Here is a 12,217-nt window from a genome sequence, read left to right as displayed (position 1 = left end):
AAGCAGTTAGACAAGATAAAAAAAAAGAAGAAGAAGAAGACACGTAAATGAGATTTTTCTTGAGAAGAAAAGATGGTCTATATATAGGGTTGGGGGCAAAAGACTCCAGCAAGGTACTGTCTTAGTTGATGAGTGAAATCAGTGAAATAACAGGATGCAAAATCAAATCAGTTACATTTTTACACACCAATAGCAAATTTACTGAAAAAGACAGTGTAAGAGTAATCAAAGAGCTAGCAACAGCGACCAAAACATGCCTTGTAGTAAGATTACCCAAGTTTGTTAACGATCTCTATAACAATAATTTTTCTGCTTCTAATCAGGCATCTGAAAAGGCATGATAAGGTGGTCAAAGTGCTTGGGTTCCTGTCTGGGAGATATCTAAGTAGAGTTCCAAACTTCTGGCTTATGCCTGGCACATCACCAGCTCTTCCAGCCATTTGGGAAATGGACCAGTGGATGAAACATAACTGTCTTGCTTCTCTCTCTCTCTCTTTCTCCCACCCTGCTTTTGAAATAAAGGAATAAATAATTTAAAAATGGTAAATATCATCTGTTCATGGATTGGAAGAAATAATGTTGTAGAAATGATCATATTATCCAGAGCAATTTGTACTTTCAACACAATCCCTATTGAAATACTTCATATAAATGGAAAAAAAATCAAATTAAATTCAAAACCACAATGATGTGCCATTTCATTCTAATTAGAATGGCTCATATAAAAAGATAAAAATTGTAAATATTGGTGAGATTATGAATGGAATCCTTACAAATGTTTTAAGTAAATGTAAATTAGTACTTCATTACAATATTTACATTCTTCAAAAAAATCTAACGACATAATTATAACACATTTTTTTCACTTTGAGGAATTTGTCCAAAGAAAATGAAGTCAGCATATGAAAGTGATATCTACAATCTCATGTTCATTGCAACATTATGAATAATAGCAAAGATATACAATCAATGTAAGTGTCCATATATGGAACATTTAAAAACACTGCATGTATACTCAGTTGAATATTACCCAGCCATCAGAAGGATTACATCTTGGCATTTGCAGCAAAGTTCATTGAAGCAGAGCTCGAATAAAATAAGTTACACACAGAAAGATATATATCACATGTTTTTCAAACATATGTAACTTAAAATCTAGACATAGACATCTACATTAATATAATGATAGCTATAAACTGAGAGCAATGGCTGAGAAGAGCTTGAAATACTGGCAGTAAAACACAGTAGGATGAACACATTGGGTCCTGGTGTTTTCAGCACAATCTTTCATAATGATGTGTTATATACCATATAAAGAACTAGAAGACAGGAACTGATAGCCTTTAAACCCAGAGAAAGATAAAGTGACTGATGTGATCATTAGCGAGTATTGTTGTTTTATGTTGTGTACGAATGCTGAAATGTTGGAATGTTTGTCTTAAAATGTACAAGTATAGCATGTCAATCTAAAAATCCAAAAGCAATAAGAAAAAATATATATATGCTTGCTGACTTATTTTGTTTGTGCTTAAAAATTTTCAACGTTGTGATGGTGTAAATGTTGTATCCATTTATTAGAAACTGTACATGGAATTCTGAGTGTGGATGCATGCTTGGGTTAGTGATATGTAGTATGTTCATCTCTAGTGATGTTGGGCAGCATTGATGAAATGCAGCTTTCATTCATTCACAAGAACTTAAAGGGGTTATTGTAGTATACCATATTGCTAAATTGTGGTTTTCAGTATGTTATATATATTGAATGCATATTTTAAACTACACAATTTTAAATTTACAGTGAGTTTGCCAGAATATAATCCTCTCATATGTAAAGAAGTATCCAGTGGCCAACTTTGTGGGATAGCAGGCTAAACTTTAGCTTTGGCACTGGCATCCCTTATGGGCACCATTTAAGTCCCGGCTGCTCCCCTTCCTAACCAGCTCCCTGCTTATGAACTGAGAGATCAGCAAAGGATGAGTAAAGTCTTTGGCCTCTGCACCTAAGTGGATGACCAGAAGAAGCCCATGTCTGCTGGCTTCGGCTCAGCTCCAGCTGCTGTGGACATTTGGGGTGTGAATTAATAGATGAAAGACTTCTCTGTGCATCCTTCCTTCTCTCTGTAACTCTGCATTTCAAATGAAATAAAACAAATATTTTTTAATCTAGATTTTGTGTATGTTTTTGTACGAAAATCCAGCCCAAAAAATCAGAATCCCCAAGGCTGAACTCAGTAATCTGCCATTTTACTATGAGCACCAGCTGAAAATATTGTTCAATAGAAATCTGAAGCCAAATACATGCTAATAGCACAGGTTGCCCGTAAATACTGCAGTCATACCTCTATTTGCTTAATTTGAACATAAGCAAAGCAATATATCTCATCAAGGCTCATAATATTGGCTCAGTTATTATTATAGGGATCTAGGATTTAGAACTTTTTATCTGAATAAGACTCCTCCATTATCTACCTTTAACAAACCTCTGAGAGATCCTCTTCCATTTTTTGGCCATCCACAGTCTAATTTTTTTCAAATGAATTATTCCCCTAAGTAAACACATATGTCAGTTCGTTGGTCTAAAGCTAGAAGTGAAAGATGTGATACTTTAAATAAATAAAAGCAAAAAGATGACTCCATAATTCCTCTGATGTTCAAACCTGTAAAAAAAAAAAACCCTTACATCAGCGCTATGAACACATAGCATAACCCAGATAAGAATTAAGAAAAATATCTCTGGATGGATGCCATCATTATCTAAATTTTGAGCATCACTCATAAGTATTCTCTTATCATGAATTATAGCCAGTTTATAAAAGTGTTGCCCTTCCTGTAGTGAGCCATTTATCTGCCCACTTGAGAATGCTTTGTGGTTGGGGTTTGGAGACTGTGGTGGGAATTTGTTTTTTCCACTCTCAAGAGCAAGTCCTTTAGAGATACGATCAATCAAATTCTTCATTATCAGAATACCAAGCAACTTTCTTTCCTGGCCCCCAACCACCCAGGGGTTTGTCTCTCATCAATACGGAGGCTTTGTTAAGTTCTGCTGTGAAACACAAGATTATGAAGGCCAATTTTAAATATGTAGTCCAATACAAAACTGCAGACTCTTTATTCTAACACAGTTACTGAGTTGAATATAACCATGGGTCTGATTTATGTAGTAGCAATAGAAAAGTTTAAAGCGTTTTTCATCCTGGGACTTTTTAAACAGTGTGGATAATCCTCCCCAACTTCATGATTTAGAAAATGAAAACACTCTTATGTGTAGGTTAAACAGTTGGCTATCTACATAGTGCTAACTTTAAGTGTGTTCAAAGATTTTCTTGACCCAGAACTTTCATTAGTAGTTATATCAGAATAAAATATTAAATGCTCTATAGTTTATAAAATAATTCCAAATACTTATCATATTTACTTCTCTCAAAAACTCTTAAATATGGAGAAGTATTATCATCTCCATTTAGTATGTGAAAATTAAATGTAACATGTACAAAGAAAGTCATTAGGTTTTACACAGCTAGTTTTCACACATTAATCAATATAATTATTTATACAATCCCATCTTTTTTCAAGTGAGGGTTCTGAGGTTGAGAAGTTGGAAGACATGTCTAAAGTCACACATCTGGTAAGCAACACAACTGAGTTTGAAACTGCAGATCTTTCGGTTTCAGAGTCAAAGTTCTCAGCTTGGCAAATATGATTCACTTTATTTTTTAGAAAAGATTTATTCATTTTTATTGAAAAGACAGATATACAGAGGAGAGGAGAGACAGAGAGGAATATCTTCTGTCTGCTGATTCACTCCCCAAGTGGCCACAACAACTGGAGCTAAGCCGATGCGAAGTCAGGACCCAGGAGCTTACTCTGGGTCTCCCACGCGGGTGCAGGGTCCCAAGGCTCTGGGCTGTCCTTGACTGCTTTCACAAGTCCCAAGCAGGGAGCTGGTTGGGGAAGTGGGGACACCGGGATTAGAACCGGCACCCATATGGGATCCTGGCACATTCAATGAGAGGACTTTAGCCTCTATGCCACTGTGCCAGGCCCGATTCACTTTAAATAAATTGATACAAATACTTAAACTTGAATTTACATTATACTATCAGTAATATGAAGTTATTTTTAAGTAGTTTTTGCTTTCAAATCAACTGATCAGTAAATTAAGCATGCCGTGACCTAGCAACTAATTTTAATATGAGAATTCATATAGGCACACACACACATACACACATGTGTGTAAACATATCAGTGTAATGATTTTATAGCTTTTAGTTATTATTGTAAACTGTTACTTATTTCCACTAATGTTCTTTACTTGTTAATTTATTGCTTGTGTTAATTTACAATTGATATTATATATGAACAAAAAAATTTGTAATTTACTGTTATTTAGGATCTTCTTCAGAACTACCATTAATAATATCTCATTGGATGATTCAAAATTCACTGTGCACACGTGCACACACACACCTTTGTTTTCGTCCCTTTGCTCTTACATTGGAAACTTGAGGAAGTAACCATGATTATAGGTTCTTTGGAACCTAGTCCAGTCCTAGCATTGCTGCATATGCAGAAAACTACTATATCTGCAGCTCAATAGTTCAACATCGATGTTAATATCATTTGCACAAATTCATGTTAGTTCTTCAATAATGATGATTTTCTAGCATGCAGGTCTTCTTTTTTTCTTTCCTCAAACTCAGCTTGTCCTTGACAAATTTCTGGTCTTCACTCTCCTGCAAGCCTACTACCGAATACTTATTCCATCAGTTATGTTTTGTGTCTGCACAAACGAGCTTTCTGCTACATGATCACTGCAGATGATTTCCTCCTGGCAGAAGAACATCTGGATAAATGTCAATGCACTAAATATACTCAGCTAAGATATGATTCATATGTTTTAATCGGAATCATTCTTTATGATTATCCTAGAATGATAGGTAGGAAACCATGTGATCATATGCAAGACATATTGGCTCTGGTGCCAAATTGACTAAGTTTTCATATTTTCTATAATATATCAGCTATAGAGACTATTGGAAAATTATCACATAATTTCTCTTTCTACAAACTGTAAAATGGGTATAATTCTGATAATTGTCTAAATTATTTCTTGTTTGGCTGGACAGTGAGTAAGCCACCACTAGGGATGCCTAAACCGCACACCAAAATGCTTGGGATTGAGTCCCACCTCTTTTTCCAGGTTAACTTCCTTTAATGAGCCCGGGAGGCAGGAGAGGATGGCCCGCAGACTTGAGACTGTCACCCTTTGCTTCTTTATTTTCTCATCTAACATATTGTAGAGCTACTTCATTTCAATATTGACTCTCGGATTCAGAAGAGGTATAGTAATCTGTGCTGAAAAAGCTTCTGATATCTTTTGGGCCCCTTAATAGTCCGTTTTAAAGTAAACTTTGTAACTTTAAAAAAGATACAGGTTTAAAATCTGAAGCCAAATTCAAATAAAGCATTAATAGTCTACTCAGCTGCTGAACACGGGTCCAACAGTGAACTATACACTGTTCAGTACTTTTGCCCTTCTCAGTGGTGAAATAGCCAATTTCTCACCTGTTTATGCTCATCACTTACCACGTAGAATTTGTAGAACAGCTGATGGCAGAAAAGTCATGTCATTTCCTATACTTGGCTCAATCAGAGATAATATTACTCTTTCATTAATTTCATGCTTCAATACACTGAATTAAATATCCACAGATGACTAAAAATATCTAGTCTATTTTCTAAAATGTTTTTTAGACATCCTAAATTTAAAGAGCTTTTTATGGGCACAGCTACATGATTTTTTAAAAGTGAGTTATTGGATAAGATTTTTTTGACAAATGTTTCCCCAGAGATCAACATGGCAATTCCAACACTATCTTCTTATTAGCTTAATGGAAACAAAAATTCATACTCACATCTCTGTTCCTTGGATTCCTTATTTAGGCCAGAGAGAAAATGCAGACTTTAAATGACATTTTGCCTGTACTTACAAACCTGCAAGTTTTCTTGGAAAAATTATTTTGGTAGCACATCTGTATTTTCGGGTAACAATTGTGAAAAAGAAATATATCCTTTTATTGTACTTTCCCAGAATTCCATTTACTCATCAAATTATTCTGAGAATACTTAACATCTAGCATTGCGATATAAAATGAGAGATTGTGAGTTATGAAAGGCCTTTTGAACTTGGCTTCACAATTAAACTTCTTTTATCCATACTCTCTTCCCTAACACAGCTTTTTAGGCTGTGTGTGTGTTAGGAAAACACACCTATAATTTCATTTTCAATGTTCATTGGATAATTGTGGTAGCCTGGCAGTCTCTTTGTAAAAAACACACACATAAATAAATAAATAAATAAGTTTTAAGATGAGTTTTATTTCATCTGCAGCTTTATAATTTGAGGATCTTTGGCTCAGTGCAGTAGCTAAGTGGCTAAAGTCGTTGCCTTGTGTGTGCCGGGATCCCATATGGGCACCGGTTCGTGAAGAGTAGAAGCTACTCTTCTAAGCTTCATTCTTCTGAATTTCCATTTTTGTCTCAGAATATCCCATAGGTCTATGTGTAGTTCCTACTGTGCTATTCTTTTTTAGAGATTTAATCTCTCCAGGAATAAACTCTTTCTTGTGCATTATGTATTTGACTGTTTTGTTTCATTCCACATACAGCACAACTCTGAGCGCTTGCAGTAGGCATTCAATGAATGTGCGTTGTCTGCACAAACCAAACAAGTCACAGCATAGAAAATGAACCAATACATAAATTCATTAAACTTTTTATAACTTGGGGAATTCCTCAAAGCTACGCTTTTTGAACTTTTGAGAATTTAGTATCCATGTTATACTTCACCATGATGTAACATCATTACAACGTCTTAGTAAGTATTTCTAAGTAAAAACAGCCCACTATTTCAAGTATTCAATAAATATAAAATGATTGAGGAGCATGTTGCTACTTCTCAAACTAAAATCTGACTTACTATACAGAAACTATGTTTGTAAATATGACTTAGTCACTATTACCAGGCATTAACCAAAATTGGAAATAAAGTACAAGATTAGCCATAGGATATTGCTCAATTGACAATTAGCTTTTATAATTAAAACTTCAAAAAAAAAGGTGTTAGAAAGAAATGCATCTCCATGACTTTTCAAAAACCTTTCTTTATGTGATTTATCTTTCCAAATGGCTTGTGCTAAAGTCAATGCAGCAAATATCTTTCCCTTCATCCATTGTGTAAAAGGCAGTCCTACATTAAGCTTCAAAGGAGTGTCAGATTGAGTCCCTCCTCCCTCTCATCTTCTCTCCGCCTTCCAAAGCAACTGATCACCCCAGAAAGGGAATTCCAAATCTAGAAAGAAGCAGTTGGTCCCTGGCTTCAGCCGACTTGTCAAATAGCTCTAAAGCAGAAGCACAAGTCATTTCTCCAGAGTGAGCTGGCCTGTGTGGGCGTCCAGCTGGTTTGCTCCACCATATCATAAGGGCTATCCTCATCAGATTGCTCCATGGCTTGTACTGAAAACGTGTAAGTACAAAATTGAATGCAATTGTTTAATTTAAGAGAAAAGAATTTGAATTGTTTTGCTGTTTGGCTGAAATGAGGTGATTAAGTTGAAGAGCTTGTGCAAGACCATCACAGGCAAAAATTTCAATGATACAAATTGAGATCTAATGCATAATGGGTTTAAGGGCAACTGTTTTTAAATTTAACTTAGAAACAAGTGTTTTAAATTCTTCATGTCTCTGGTGCAGTTTAAGCATGATAAAATATTTACTTTAGAATATAGTATGGATTTTAAGAAACTGGAGTGTTTGTTGGCACAATTAACATATTTTTGAGTTATATGGAGACAAAATATATGTTCCCTGCAAAGACTTTCCAGAATTCTTCTGCCTTTATTGGAGTGCTGGGTTTAGTGGTTCAAAAAGCTTACAGTGAATCAAATGTGTTAATGTTTTCTCTGCCAAGTCAGCCTGAACCTATCTAGTTCTTCTTGGCTTACTTGCTACATTGGAGGTGATGGGAAATTAAAGGATGCATAATCATGCAGCAGATGTTTAAGAAGACCCTCAGGAAGAGGCCAGTAGTCTAACGGGATATGTCTTTGACTACAGATAGAAGTTACTCCTTTTTTTCCTGTTATATTCCACTGTGTTCATTCAATCATATATCTCAGTTTCTGATCACTGAGTTTCATTTTTAACCTTTTAACCTTTAAATTTTGTTTCCAGAAGCCTTGGAAGGCATACCACTTCACCCATAGTGGTAGCCATGGACAAAAATGGGAGGCAAGAGCTGCACCGGGACATGCCCAAGCAATGTCTGAGCTCCTTGCTGAAGGAAGATGCAGAAGTCTGGGGCCACGCTCACGTCCCACTGAGACCTTCTTTCAATGTCCTGACAAGAGAGCAACTGGAGCTACCCTCTGAGCTAGCAGGAGCCTGCATTCCTGTTGATAGTTCCAGAGCTCTTAGACAGTCTTACAGGCCACCACCTGCTGCTGCGGAAGAGTACCTAGCAACAGCAGAAATAAACAGTCGTGAGGGGCTGGCAGGCCGGAGGCAGAAGGATCAGGATTCTATTAATGTTTCCCGAGATGTCTCTGGCAGCCCTCTTTCACTGAAGGAAGGGAGGCCAAGAGTCAGCAATGGAGGCATTGAGAGAGGTGGCCAGAATGCCAGATTTTATGTGACTTTGCCAAGGGGTACAGGATCCTTTCCACGCAGGGGCCCACAAATAAGACGTCCTCCACATATCCCCACCCTTAGATCCGGGGTAATGATGGAGGTATCTCCAGGAAATCCTAGAATAGCCAGCCAGGGAAGGTTGGCTCAAGTTTCCTTCCCACCAGGGGGCCCACAACACCCTGTGGATAGGTGGCAAAGACCTATCCCATTGTCTTCCAGTACTCCAAGTTTATCTCCTCCCAGTACTGCTCCTTGCTTTGCGCCTTCTCAGTTTCTGAGTTTCAACCCCCTTCTCACAATACCTATTGCTTTTGCTCCTCCTCCAATATTTGCTCCACCATTGCCCTCTTATTTTGCTCATTTCTACTCTGGGGGTATGCTGTCTGCTTCATCCTCAAACGGAGAGCACAACTAACTAAAGGCAGAGGAGGGAGGGGAAAAGAAAAAAAAAACCTTATGGGAAGAGATTCAAGTTGCTAGTTTATGGTTCTGTAATTGAAACCTTTTATCTGCTACTCTGTTTTGCACTAATGTGCCATATGTACTTGGAGATTGAATAAAATTTCAAAAGCCTTAAAAAAGTGTGTGTGTGTGTTTTCAATGCCACATTGAGTTACTAAGCTTCACATTTCATTTTCCATCTTTATAATAACTAAAGCAGGGAAGTGTGTGTGTGTTTTCTACGTAGCTTAGTTAAATTCTTACCAATATTTTGTGTCGACTGTGTTGTAGTTTGACTGGGCATGAGGAATGGCTGAGTTATTTATTTATTTGTTCATTCATTTTTCTAGATGAAGTCTAAGATGTGAAATTCTTGGCTATCTAATGCTAACAGATTTGATCAGAGCTGGATGGGTGAAATAGGACAAGGTCCGTAAAAACAGACCAAATTGAAGTAATAGGAAAAAACGCACAGTGGAAGGAGCCAGATGAGTCTGAAGTGAGAATGACAGAGCTAACATTTCAAAGTCAGAAACAGAGCCAGGCAGAAAGGTCAGGCAAGAAGAAGAGGGAGCAGATGGGAGAGTTAGATCACTGCTTCAGTGTGATCGACTGTTTCTTGTTAACTTCCTAGTGTTATTAATTATAGCATACATTGTTAGTAACACATAAGTTGCAATTAGATAGATCCCCTTAGCACCCATGCTCTGAACAAAGGCATGAATATTTCATACAAAACTAATATTAAATAATTTTTTCAGATCCTGGTGTGTGTGTGTGTGTGTGTGTGTGTGTGTGTGTGTGTCCCTCATGATTTGCTACAGCACTTGGTTTATTGTCAGTTGGAGAGTACTTAAATGCCCATGTGAATGTTTTTGAAAATTTCAATGACAAAAACTTGGACGTGAAATACAGGATGGGAAGATGAACATTTTGATTGCTGAATAACCTGATTCATCACAAACTTGAGTCTTCTAAACTACAGTGGTATGTTACATGAAAAGCCACTAAATTAAAAAAAAAATGGTCAAGAAGATAGTTCTACAAAACTATCTACTATTGATGGTGTAGTTAACTAGGAGTTATCAAAATCCGCAGATCCAAGAGGCACCTAGCTTATAACCGATATCTTAATTGTATTTTTAGCACTGAATAATGGATTCTTTGCTAATCTGGCAAGAGGGGTACATAGAATCATGAAATTACTTTTTCTCCATGTGTTCATAATAAGTTGTTCTAAACATACAGGTGGTAGCACAAGGCTAAGCAGGAGCATCTGGATAGTGCTTGATAGAATTTGCTTCACTTTGTTTATATGCCGAGGCTGGCAGGATTCCACTCATTCACTGTGGAGGGTTGAGCAGAAGTATTGAGCAAATCATTTGACAGCTGCTCACTATGAGGTAGCTCAGTCCCAGTATACCAAACATTCACTGAATTTTCAGCTTTAATGAACAGAAGAGTGGGGGATGCTTACAGTCATCAAAAGTATCTTTTGAACCAGATGTTAAAGGATATCTTGACAAGAAATCAAGTTGTTGTGTTAACAGAAATGTTACATCTCTAGAGAGTTGCTAAAAGATGCAGTAAATGACAGGACAGGAACATCTCTCATTCTCAAAGCAAACTGCTCACATAAATACTCCAAAAATCTTTAGACATAATTACAACAACTCATGACAGATTCACTGTAACAAGCGCCACCAACACATCGGCTCCTCTAGAGACCTCTGTTCTCCTTCCCAGCAACCTTTCTGTTTTATATTTTTCTGTCATTTCTAAATACTGAGTATCTATACTAAGAAACCAAGGACAACTCTTAGCAAATTGAGGCATCAAAACCTTATGCATAGCTCTGTGATGTATACTTTCTTTAGTTAATGCAAAGCTTCACGGCTTTATAACAAGTTTCATTGAGTTCAAGAGTTGAGTAAACATTTGATCCTGCTGACAAAGTAAGCTTATTCATGGTTTTTGTAGAGAAATACTGTGTCATTTTGTTATTACACAAGTCTCTGTCCATGATGACAGCAAAATATCTTTTTTTCAACCAAGTGATTTTCTTGAATACTATTCTTAAATTACTAGATGACATATAAATCAGTATCAATCCTATGATATGATAACCTATTCATTCTGCAAAGTAAAGCAAAGGCTATGACACTTTTCATATATTGTCACTTCATTCTCAGTGGCTTGAAAATCTGCTAAACACAGAGGGAAAGAATGCTTCAGTGAAGTATCATTTACTTATGATAATAATGACAATGAGCCAAGTGCTTACCATGCTTATAATCATCATTACAAAAGGTTTGTTTTATATTTTTACATATAGTTCTCATTTTATTCTTTGTCACAAAGGTGTGGCATCAACATTTTAATATTCTGTATATTCCATAGAGAGAAGATAATAATATACTATATAATTTTGACCTTCTTCACATTTCTCAAATGTGATGCAATAGCCATTTCCATTTTCCATTTTTTACGATTTCTGTAGCATAAACAAAAATGATAAAAATGTAACCACTAAAAATGCAAACCTTAAGGTTCAAATTTGGTTTAATTTTAAAGTTCATAACTTTTTCAAAAACATAATTTTATTTATTAAAATTATATCCAACTTTTGAGAAATATTATAGCAAAACCACTAAATAATATCAAGTAATTTATTTTATCTGAAGAATTAATATTATAGATCATTGTATTTTCTTTCTTCACAAGGAACAAAGAACTTACTTATTGGCTGTTCTTAAATAACATAGTATTGTAAATAATGAGAAAAATAAATTGTAGTTAACACACTAATTCGTAATACTGGCTTATCTCTGTCAGTTGTCCATTTGATTTTTTAAATTAATTTTATTTTATATAATGATTGCATGGTTGATCAGATTGAGAAAGATCAAGGTTCCGGGAAAACTGGGTGAATTCATTGCTTCTAATTTTGCTATTTCTTCTTCTTGTTTCTGGGGGAAAGGCAGAGACAAAGAGGAAGCCATACATGACTTTCCGCACATCCCAGTACCCCGGGATGAGGGACTGCCACCTTACAGCAACCCAGAGTCTCAATGTGTACATATTCTGA

The 12,217-nt window shown here is 36.1% G+C and overlaps 1 protein-coding gene across 1 annotated transcript; it reads left to right on the top strand.

Moving 5' to 3' along the window:
- The first annotated feature begins 7,505 nt into the window (after positions 1-7,505).
- On the top strand, positions 7,506-9,103 carry PRR32 (proline rich 32). The gene is made up of 2 exons (XM_040999623.1): positions 7,506-7,525; positions 8,236-9,103. Exons 1-2 carry the CDS (start codon positions 7,506-7,508, stop codon positions 9,101-9,103), a joined length of 888 nt encoding a protein of 295 aa, XP_040855557.1.
- Positions 9,104-12,217: the final 3,114 nt, after the last annotated feature.

This window comes from Ochotona curzoniae, unplaced genomic scaffold (genome assembly GCF_017591425.1).
Source record: "Ochotona curzoniae isolate NIBS_2020 unplaced genomic scaffold, NIBS_Ocur_1.0 scaffold_1852, whole genome shotgun sequence".
Taxonomy (NCBI): Eukaryota; Metazoa; Chordata; class Mammalia; order Lagomorpha; family Ochotonidae; genus Ochotona; species Ochotona curzoniae.
This window is presented reverse-complemented; position numbering and strand designations above follow the sequence as displayed.